The sequence below is a fragment of the Anser anser genome, assembly GCF_964211835.1.
Source record: "Anser anser genome assembly, chromosome: 15".
NCBI lineage: Eukaryota > Metazoa > Chordata > Aves > Anseriformes > Anatidae > Anser > Anser anser.
This window is the reverse complement of record NC_139736.1, coordinates 779,651-791,200: the sequence shown is the minus strand read 5'-3', so window position 1 is coordinate 791,200 and position 11,550 is coordinate 779,651. Positions and strand designations below refer to the sequence as shown.

Below are 11,550 nucleotides of genomic sequence, written 5' to 3'. Positions count from 1 at the left end.
TCCCGGGAGAGAGGCGCCAATAACGTCAGAATTAACAACGAGCCCTGATTCCTGGGGATTTCTGTGTACGTCCTTCTATACAGAAACAAAGTGCAAACTCACAGTTGTTCATACTGTAAGAAGTCGGTTAGCACGTACAGAATGCTGAAACACTCAAACACAGAAAGAATTAATTATCAAACTTTAATTCATAAGACTAATATTACAGAATAAAACAAATAGGATAACCAGTCAAGGTTACACTTAAAAAATCCAGCAGTGCAAATCTAAGACTAAATAGTTGTCATCTCCCCCTCCCCAGAAATAGGCAATAGATTATTTAAAAATACCATAAAACATGGCACTTACATATTTCATTTAAAATAAATCTGCAGTGGACAAAAACATCTAAGACCTTCTTTCCTTGAAAACAGACAGACAGAAAGAAAAGAATGAATTGCTTAGAACATGGATAAGACATAGTGAACTTCCATGAGCCACAGAAAGCAAATCCTTGGCTAGAAGGTAAAATGGCCATCTGGTTCATACAACACTTGCCACAGCTCTCCTGGTCCCTTTCTTCCTTCTCCCCAGTGACTAGGACATTAACTGGCAAAACAAGATGCTAACCACCTGATTCTAACAGGTGGCAAAAGGTCAGAGTACAAAACTTAAAATGGAAACGGTTCCATTGGAAAATAAAGTTACAAAGGAAAAAGAGTAAACAAAAGAAGGAAAATGTTGAAAACAAACCTTGCTCCGCTGAGTTGGCACAGCAAGAACCGGAGCGCAGAGCACGGAGCCTGGGCTCTGCTGAGAGCGTGCCTGGGCCCTGCGGCTGCACCACCGGCACCCGAAGGGAGCACGGAACAGACCACTGCCAAAGCAGGGCACCCGCACGGTGTCACTGCAAGTGAACTGGTTGTCTTTGGACCTTAAAGTACGAAGCAATGGGTACAAACAGCATCAAGTATAAAATTTAACAGGCTGTGTGCGTGTGTTGCCAGCTATAATGTATTGCATGCTAACAGTTCGCCTAGCTCTTTTAATTCGGATCACCCTTTCTTTTTCATGATCATCCTTACTTTAGTTACACGTTTCTCATCAAACCGTGTCACTGATGGACATTAACGATTTACTTTAATCTTAAGCTTGATATGAAAAACCTGCAAGTAATACAAGATTTTCACGCAAGATGCAGTCTATGTTCAAACCCACACAAGGTTTAATGATACCCTTTTGTATTCCTAATTGAATACTAACGCAGGAGCTGCTCACACAGAGTGCAGAAACAGGTGGCAGAAGGAATACCAAACTCTCGACAAGGAGAGGAACAAGAGACCCGCAGCAGGGGGCACGGGGAAGTGGAAGAATGGCACAGAGGTGCAGTGTCTCAGCTCGCCATGGGCAAAGGGCTCCGAGCAGCTCCGTAACCGCAGCGGTCTCCTCGCGGGCAGTTACTGCTCCTGCACGCCGCTGGTGAGCGGAGTGACGACGGATCGCCTGGGCATCGGCTGCCACCTCGGCGTGGGGACACCGCCTGCGGCCTGCTGGAACCCGCATCTGCACGCCGGGTGCTCTGATCACCAATCAGCAAACCCAGAGAACAGCGGGTGTGATGCTGGAAGGAACAGTACCCCAAAAACGGTGCTCACGGGGAGTTACGTCAATATCCAACAGGGATCTGATCTCCGCAGAAAGGCATTACATCGTTATTTATGTGAAATAATTCAACTTTTGCATAGGAATCACCACAGATGTTACTATAAACTTCCTATGGAAGAGTACACGTTGGCTCTCAAAACATCTTCATCAGCCAACTTAAAATTCTGACTGCATTTGCACTTTACTCACAATATTTGTGTCTTACCGAGGACTAACCACCACATCCTTCCACAGAACCATTTCTTATGGCAAGTCTGCTCTGGAGAGCATCACAGTTACCAGAGAGTAAAATCCAAAATCAAGAGAGAGGCTAGGGAACGGCTCCCTAGTTGGACGAGCTGTGACACAGTGCAACTAAAGATATTAAATGTTTTCTTAGATGTTAATGATCACTAATACCAAGAATCACCTTGGAAAAACAGGTATATACCAGAAGATACCAAGTTCCATGATTCCAAAAGAGAAAGGATTTTAAAAGCGATGCTGCTAAGTTCAATAGGAAAATTCATGTCAAAGAACTCCCCAGAAACCTACTAAACTAAGCCAACGAACACCAGTTAAAGCGTTTCAGATAAGTATCACTTTCCTGTATTTTAATTCAAACTTTGCACATAGAACAAAAAAAAAAAGAAAAAAGAAAGTTCAATTTTTCAAATCAAATTCAACTAGAAAAGAAGTACCTAAACAGGACCATGTTAGATCATCTTAGTTTATAATATTTTCTTCACATTTAAAGCTGCTTTGTAACCACCGGTTTTTATATTCCGTTTCTTTTGAGATGATCTGTTGCACCTGGCACAGGATGCAGAGCACTCAGGAGGGGATGCTAACTCCTGCAGCGCTCTGCGTGCCCAGGTGCCCTTCTCGCCTAGACAGCGCTCCGGGCGGGTACGCGCCCTCCCGCGGCACCAGCAGCACTGTACTCACCCGAGTTAGTGCATCGGACACGGAAGCCACGGCAGCTCTGGGGAAGAGTTGGAACTAAGATACGTGTCCTCTCAGGGAGCAAGCCAACGGAAGAACAGGAAAGGAAAATGGAGTATGAATGGATGTACAGACAGGTCCGAGCAAGTCAAGTAGCAAGTGGAAGCTGATAATCACAGAACCAACGACACAGGCAAGTGCAAAGGTGAAGCCAAGTGACAGAAAGAAACAGTGTCACTGATTATCCTTATATACCATATACATACAACATAGGATGCGGTACTGTAGTGCATACACTTCCCACCGGGTACTGAAATGTAAATTTAAGCCTTAACACCAGGATTGGCAATTAGAAAATAGTAAGAGTGATAGCTGCATTTAAGTTGTAGTTACACCTCCAATTAACTGACGCCAGCCCCTCTGTCTGCATTCACTCGCTCCGAGCGCTCGGAAGGGGTTGTTCTGGGGAGCTGACAGCACGCCTGCAGGGATCGCTCCCGTCTCCGTGCGTTTACGTCAAGACACACTGCTGTTGGCTTGTATACAGAAAGGAAATACCTCAAGCTACAAGAGTAACGAGCACATCACTAGTTTATATGTAGGATATGAAACACCTTAAAAGTCATATTGCATGGATGTTCTAACTGAAAGTACAAAACAAAAGCTGCTCATGTTGCCATCAAGAGTCTACAGGTAAACACGCAACCGTAACACACACCATAAAATGAACGCTTTTCTGAGTCTCTCAAAGAAAAAAAATAAATACTCGTTTGGGAATTTGCACCTGCTGAGTTTCAACTGGGCTATTTCAAGGAAAGTGAAAAAAGGACGTGGAATATATTAAGCTCAACTATTGGTAAAAGGATATTTCTAAGTGAGTTTCACAAAATGTTGAGCTACTTGTATTTTTATTAATATCAAGCCCACAGTGTTACAAAAAAAAAGTGATCTGTTAGATGCAGGTTTAACACACAGCAAGACTGATTCAGTCTGACTGCACGATACAATCTGTTACGGTTGTGCACCTTTTCAGGACTGAAAGGTCCATTCAGAAAACCTGAGATAAATGGCACGTTAATTGCTGAGATGACACAGAACATCACAAACCAAAGGCAAGGAGCAGTATTTCAGACAGACCTAGATGCAAGAACTTACTGTAAACTTGAGCAAAAGAAAAGCTGAAAGGTAATTTAAATTTCAAAAATTAGTTGCTAGATAGATATCCCTCATTTGGTAAGATTCACTGAATATGATACTTTTAAACTTTCAAATGCAGGTCACAAAAGACTACTGCGGTTATTTAGAATGGGAAACGGCATCGGAGCTTCTCTCTCCCGCCTCTGCCCTCCTCCCAACAAAAAACAAGACAGGAAGGTCTCTTTGGTTCGCCTCCTTTGCGAGATTCGTGCTACTCCTTCAGCACACTCACACCGGACAGCGTCAGGTAGCGCACTCTGGAGTTTTTGTTTTTCCTGCCGGACAGGTAAGTGTCATACCGACAGCTGCAAAACGGCTCCGGACTGCAACACGCACAGTCAAGAGAATGCTCCTAAAATGTAGCACCCCAGGCAGGAGGTAAAAAAGGAGCAGAGAGGTATGCACGTGAGAGGAAAACAACTGAAGTGGCATGAAATGGGACGGTAAGCAGCACTGGGTCACGGTGATAATAAAATACCCACAGTGGTATTCACCTGCTCCAAACATGCCACACAGAGTACCAACCCAGGGCTGAGAGAGAGGGAGAGAGAGCACACGGCATCTTTGGGTTTAAGGAAACAAAATCAGAGGTTTGCTACCAAAGATTCAAACCTGAAATAAAAGGGCCAGCAGAATATGGCTTACTAAACATCAATTTTGCATACTGTTTAAAGTTTATTATTTAAAAACCGTTTCTGAAATTCTCAGTCACAACCAAGTAACTAAATTAAGTTTAATGCTTGTAACTGAAAGATTATGAAAATATCTGTTTTTGTTCAAACCATGTAAAAAATCCTCGATAATACACTGTAATATTTACTTTTTTAAACTAAATTGGAAGATCAACTCTCAGCAGATTTAAGTGTATTACACACGGTATTTTGTGAATTAAGATTTATTGATTTCCACTGTATTTGCTTTAAATATGGTTGAAGCTGACTGCAGAAAAGGGATGGTGAAATTTAAGTTAAAAGTAAACTAATGGTGAAAGAACATCACCTCTGGCTTCCATCAATGCCTCGTTTATCATATTTTATTAATAAAGTTCCAGGACTATCACATCCAGGGATGTTGGAGGCCTCTCCCAGCAGTGTCCTTAGCTTTGTGTCATTTTCCTGTGCCAGAGGTGAGCGTGCTTTCAAAAATACTGCCACTTTCCCAGCACCGTGTCTTTGATTGCATCAACATATTGAGTTGGTACCCAATAGACCCAGTAGTAAGATGCTTCTGTTGGGCCCAGCTGAAATGCCTGCAAAGTTAAAAATGACAACGTTTACATACGGAAAACAGAACAGCTTATACCAGACAGACTGCACGTACGTCTTACCCCTACAAAAACCAAACGAGTCTGCTATACCTACGGCCTCTTTCAAGGGTGTTGTATGCACTACACATATTTGGTATGCAATTAAAGGAAACATTCCTCTGAGAAACAACTGCAAAGAACCAATTAAATGATGAGCTCTTTCCTTTATCACAGCTGCAACAAACTCTCTTGGCCAGTTTCAAGAACACGAGGAACTCATGGACAGAATCTAATGCATCCCCGAAGATAAGTCTCTAAAGAAATTATGCTCAGAGTTAGGAAGCCAAACAGAAACTAAGACAACGAACATGATTTAATAAATGAAATCTCAGAATTTTAATTTGTCTATCTAAATAGACAGAATGTCTTATTCTCTTACTTATGCACGTAGGAATAGCAGAGGAGCATTACGGCATGCCGATAACCTCTACCCTTGTTTTAGAATGATTGTTGTATTATTTTTGGAAGAGGACATTTTCTTATATTGGTGATCAAAAAACAAATATCTGAGAGAAGACTAGATCAGCTCCCTCCTGCAGACAATGGTTATAAGGTACAGCATTTCCCCTTTCTTCCCCTAAAGAAAGGAAGCAGACTTATACAAGGAAATTACATCAACTTTAAAAGTTAGTTACTGCAATTCCTGTAGAGTACATTAAGCAAAACCTCGAAAGAAACAGCCAGTAGAATTAGCACTGCTCTTCTTAAGTGCGTTACTTTTCTATAACCAATACCAGTTTTTCAGAAAATTAAGCGTGAAAAAATATTACAGAATCAAATCACTTTCTTTTTTAAACCACCAGCAAGGCCTGTTATTTATATAAATAGAACAGAAACCAGAAATTAAACTGGATACAGGAAAATATCGCTAACATTAAGAAATCATGCGTTATAGCATGAGTATTTTTACACTGCTGTAACAGTCACGAGATGGAGGATGTTAAATGGCACTACCACTCGTGTGAGATCAGCCCAGAGTTCCACAGAGTAGCAGATATCCAGCACGCCACCCAAAATATTTACATTCTGACAGCAGACAATGTTGACATTGTGACATTCCACAACACACGAGGCTGGTATTGCTATCAGTCCCAGACTTGCTCTAGTTTGAAAGCCTTCCTCCTGCACATTTGCACGAAGTAACTCGGATGATATTATTAAAGTAGAGACATTACTTACCATCATGTGATAATCTTCGTGTCCTTCAATAGGTTCACTCACCACATTTTTAATGGACCCCATGGGTAACTTTTCTGTTCTCTCTACATTAAAATTGATCAAAGTATTATTTCTGGTATATGAGGAAGATGTATGTCATGCTAACGTCAAATACCACCTCTGTTATTTCCAAAAGCTCCTCGGGTGTCAACAGGCTTTCCCACTAGGGTGATCTTTGGGTATCTGCTGCTGAGAGGAACGTCTTCCACATTATCCATACAGCCCCCAGCTGGTGCGCGAGTAATGTAAAGGAATCCCAAACTGGACCGCACAGTTCCTCACCTTTTGATGTCTGCATCACAGCAAGTACTTCAGTGTACCTGATTTGGGCCTTAAATTCAGTGAGGAAATTTCATGTTTCTCCCTAAGGAACTCCACTCTTACCAGCAGGATTGCTGACCACAGTGAAAGCTGGTCCAGGTGTAAGAATATTCAGGACTGTCAAGGGTTATACTACGCTCTGCAGAAATGACAAGGCTGAAAGAAGCTGAGGCAAGAGAGGCTGGCCAACCCTTTGAAGTCTAGTTCTGGTTTTAACCCGAGGCAGTGCTCAACTCTTACTATAAGAGCGCAGGCAAGGAAACATTCATGTGTAAGTAGGGAAAGAAAAAAAAAGGGAAACTGAAAGAAAAAAGATGACTGCAATTACGTGATAGACTTAGGAAAGCCAGCCAGAAGCAACCAACAAGACTGACAAGGTGATCGTTCAGAGATTTTCTGTCTGTTACGTCCCCACTTCTTTCTGAAGACCTAACTCCAAGAAGCTTCCTTTCAGTTCCAGCTTTCTGTGTCAGCCTAAAATTACTTTCTTGCACATAAGACAGAGAAAACCATACACTGAACAAAGAATTCCCTGGATCTACATAATTAATTCTTGTGAACCAGAAAAAAAGCACTTACTTAAAAAGGTAAACGGGGAGATAAACATACTCAGTCTGGGCTCTAAAGACAAATATTCTCTATCTCAGTGCTGTAACTAAGCTGACTGTAAACTATCGCTGTGAGACTTGCAACTCCTTCAGGAGTGAAATCCTACTTTGCACTCATTTACCATCCTGCAATTGAATGACTTCTCGCAACACCTCAGCAACAGACAAATCCATGCTACCAACGACTATATGAGAAGTATACAGAGCAACTGAGAAACACGTATCCTTATCAGCCCTCAGGCTACAAAAATGTACAGTGTGATGTGGGAAGCAACGGGAGGCTGCATACGGGACAAATCAGTTTCAGTTTTCCAAGACTGCCAAGTTAAAAAAAAAAAAAAAAAAAGAGCCACAACAACAAAAACTGTGTTAACAGCTACTTGTATTTATTCTAGCCCTTATGCGCTGGCATCTACCGTGAATTTCTCAGAGCAGGAAGTTTTCCTTTCACCAACAGCCAGCAATTATAACCAGTCCCTAAAGGAAGTAAGCTGCTGCTAATTTGGGGAAGTAGGGAAACAGGTTATATTAAAGACAGAGGACTATAAGAAAAATCAAATTTCAAAGCTTAAGAAACACTAATCTAGAACGTTTCAGAAATACTGAATTTAAACTGGTCTAGAAGGTGAGGGAAAAGGATTAATTACCTAAATACTACTCACTTATTTAGAACACGTTATCAGTAAGAAAAAAAAAAATCTGCCCAAGCTATAGAGGAAAAAATACAGCGGCTCTGTCACTTAGCCTGAGAGATCTCGCTGCAATTCGTACCAATGGAGATTTTAAAGACAGGAAACCTTCAAGTTCACAATCAAGTCTGTCCTACATAGGAAAGGTCAAAAACTTTCGAGATTTCTGCTTACTTTGGAAATAACGTAGCAGCTGGAGGTGCCATCCAAAGCTAATATTACCGTCCAATTAGGTTATTTTACTGGGACAGTGAGCAAGCACTTCTATTCTTCTTGCTCATCAATATAACCTTGCCCCATCCTGGTCAAACTAAAGGCTTCCTTTGGAGGCAGGGGGATTATCTGAGACGTCCTCAGCAATGCACGTTATCACCACAGCACTTTCAGCTCCTCCTGGCACCACTCAAGACGGTAAACTGATTCCTCTGCACAGCAACACATGCCATAGTTTCTGCAGTTGTACGTCGCTGAAACAAGACACCCAACTGATTTTGGTTGGAAGGACAAATAACGACAGAGATGCCAGCACTCCTACTCTTATTCCCAGCTCTACGATTCTCTTTTGAGCCTCAGCCAAGTCATTGAGCCGCTATGTGATGCTGGCATCGAGCCAATGTTTATGAAGTACTTTCAAGATACGTTAGAAATGCCAAATATTGTAATTTATATTTGGACCTATGAATAGCGGATTGGAACGTAAGTCTACTGGCACAACCGAACTCATGTTTTTCAAGAACAGAAATAAAATATCAGCCAATATTCGATAACACGAGAGAATGACATCTGAGAAGCAGCAGCAAAATTTAGTTCTGAGGTAATAAAATAACAATATTATTCCCCGAACACAATTTAATCGCATCAGAAACGTTCTAGCTCACACAATTCACTTATACACCAAACGTCAATAATTCATCTCAGAATTTTAGAGTCACTCACCTTTTGTACCAATCCATAGCTGGTCTTGCTCAAGTTTGAAGGTCAATCTTACTTTCCCCCCTGATTTGTTGTACATGCCAGATAACGGCACTGTTGGCAGGCGCTCCTGCAAAAAAAGCAACACAGTAAGTCGCGGTGAAACGCTCACAGGAGAAGACGTCCTTTTAGCTTTTTAAGCATAAGGATGATCTGTTTTCGCAGTTTTCTACTACGACATAAAAGGAGAGGTAGAGCCATCAAAGAAAGGTCTCAAACCACAGAAAAACCCCTCACTTTTCTAACTGCGACAATGTCTCACGTACTCATTTACTTACCTGAACACCTTTAACAGAAGGCATCACATCATCTGGTTTTCCTTTATCCAATACTTTTCTGTGTTGCTACAATGTAAAAGCAGAAATTAGAATTTACAGGAACACGACAGAATTGTTCACGTTACTTCTAACGCACCCTGAACTGACCATAACCCAACAGCGCCAGGAGACAGTTAAAAACTATTCAGTCGCTTATCACACAGGAAACAGTTAATTTTCAAAGTTAACGAGCACTTCCTAGGAGAGTCTAAACAAATTACATAGATGAATAAAATCCCAATATAACGCAAAGGGTAACGTCCTTTGTGGGATACACATATACATTATATATATATATATATATAAAACCCCACGCCTCACTTTAGCATCATACATGCTGAACCACATCGTTGGCATTTAGCAAGACAGTTTTAACAGTCAAGTGTTATGTTCAGTGAATGGCAGAAAACCCTTTACATCTGACAGTGCAACATACCGCAACACAGCAGCAAACCAGGCCAGATTAGAGCAGTAGTAACTAAGAAAAACATGCTCACAGCTCGTAAGTTGCTGAGTACCTTTAAACAATGATGGGACTTACAGTGAACGTGAACTATGATAAATTACAGAAAAACAAAAGCACGTCTCATAAAGGTTGCAGATCAACGATGCGCATTTTAATTTTTATTTAAATTTATTTTGAGAGAGGTTGGTGATACCTTGAGCTGAAAATCCTTTATCAGCCCACCACGCTGCAACACAGCCCCAAAAGAAGCCTGACTGCACTGCGCTTCGCTTCCTACTAAGAGGCAATGCTTCAAGACGCGAGAGGAAAATCGAACAACCACATTCCCTGCGGCGCTCGGACAGCTGAGGGAACCGCTCCCTTGGCATCCATTTAAAGGCAGTTTTAGAAATCAAGTTCTTGTGTGTCAACCAAAGTTAGTTAGTTTTTAGATACAATTAATCTTGGCTGTGCTTGAGCTAACAACCGCGAAACGTTTCCCTTATTTAACGTTTCCTGCCCGAAACGCTGGGCTGTGCCTGGCAGCAGCACAAGGGGGGCCCTCAGCCCCCGGCTGCGCTGTGCCGGGCGTTTCCCTACTGTGAGACCCTCTCCGCGCGGAGCTCGTCTCGTCTCCCTCGCCTGTGCCAGCCAAAGCCCCTGCCCTGCTCCGAGGGCCCCAAGGCGGCCGCGGAGCCCCGCAGGAGAACCGCCCGAGCCCTGTGGCTCTGCCCCCCCCGGGATTAGGGAGACGCCAGCAACCTTTTGCCTGCAGAGCGGCTCCTTCTTGTTCTCCTCAGCCTTCACCTCCTGCTGGGCGGCCTCTTTGGGCGTGTTCACCGCCAGCACGTCGTTGATGGTGGAGCCCACCACCATGATCTTGGCTCCGTTCGTCACCTTGATCTCTCGCAGCGTCTTCTCCTCGGGCAGCAGCCCCTTGAACATCACCTTCTGCATGGCGGGCGGGAGGCCTGCGGGCGAGGCGGGGCGGGGCGGGGGTTACCGGGGGCCCGGCCGCGGCGCGGGGCGCGGGGCCGCCCCCACCGACCTGTGAGCGAGTGGATCTCCTGCTTCAGGTCGGCGCCGGTGCCGTCCAGGCGGAACTTGACGTCGTACTTGTTCTTGTTCCAGATCACCTTCAGCTCCACCAGCTCCTCGCCGCCCTCCGCGGCGCCGCCGTTGCTGACGGAGGCCGGGGGCTGCCGGCGCCCCTCGCCCTGCGGAGAGCGGCCCGCGGCCGGAGAGCCGCCCTCCCCGCCGCAGCCCGCGGCCTCCGCCTCCATGCCCGGCGCCTCGGCACCTGCGGGGAGCGCACGGGAAGGGACGGGAACGGACGGGAAGGGAAAGGAAGGGGCGGCTCGGCTCGGCGCGGCGCGGCACCGACACCGGGCGCGACCGCGACCGCGACCGCGACCACGACCACGACCACGACCACGACCACGACCGCGGCCCCGGCCCCGGCCCCGGCCCCGGCCCCGGCCCCGGCCCCGGCCCCGGCCCCGGCCCCGGCCCCCCCGCCCCGGTCGCCCGGCAGCCCCCGGCCCCCCCGTCCCGCCCGGGCCGCCCGCTCCTACCTGGGGCGGCGGCGGCCATGATGATTGTGTACAATCTGCCGCGGGGCGCGCCGGGAAGCGCCCGCCGCCGAGCGCCGTGGGCCGCGCCGGCACCCGTAGCACGGCCCCGCCCCGCCCCGCCCCGCCCCGCAGCCACCTCCCCGGCCCGGCCCGGCTCGAACCTGGCGCGCCCCGGCGCTAGGACCCCGCGCGGCGACAAGGGGGCGCCGGTGCCTTTACGGGGAGCCCCGCCCCCGGTGCCGGCGGCCGCGGTGATTGGCCGGGCGCTGCGGACGGAAGGGGCGCGGCCGGATGGAGCCGGCGCTGAGGGCGGAAGTGGTGCGGTGATTAGCTGG

General features: G+C 45.7%; 1 protein-coding gene across 1 annotated transcript; it reads right to left on the bottom strand.

The window, feature by feature from the left end:
* Positions 1 to 169: 169 nt before the first annotated feature.
* On the bottom strand, positions 170 to 11,362 carry UBFD1 (ubiquitin family domain containing 1). The gene is made up of 7 exons (XM_083799633.1): positions 11,216 to 11,362; positions 10,690 to 10,941; positions 10,404 to 10,612; positions 9,158 to 9,223; positions 8,844 to 8,949; positions 6,251 to 6,333; positions 170 to 5,014 (listed from the first exon to the last, which is right to left on the bottom strand). The coding sequence occupies exons 1-7, from the start codon at positions 11,232 to 11,234 to the stop codon at positions 4,904 to 4,906; spliced, it is 846 nt and encodes a 281-aa protein (XP_083655759.1). The 5' UTR covers positions 11,235 to 11,362; the 3' UTR covers positions 170 to 4,903.
* Between the last annotated feature and the right edge of the window lie 188 nt (positions 11,363 to 11,550).

What these genes read in the sequence shown, in the direction of transcription:
- UBFD1 (XM_083799633.1), bottom strand. An exon ending in AGCCGCTCTGCAGGCAAAAG is followed by an intron (nt 9,224 to 10,403) that starts GTTGCTGGCGTC and finishes TTTACATTGTAG; the next exon opens with CAACACAGAAAAGTATTGGA. An exon ending in CTTCTGTTAAAGGTGTTCAG is followed by an intron (nt 8,950 to 9,157) that starts GTAAGTAAATGA and finishes CTTTTTTTGCAG; the next exon opens with GAGCGCCTGCCAACAGTGCC.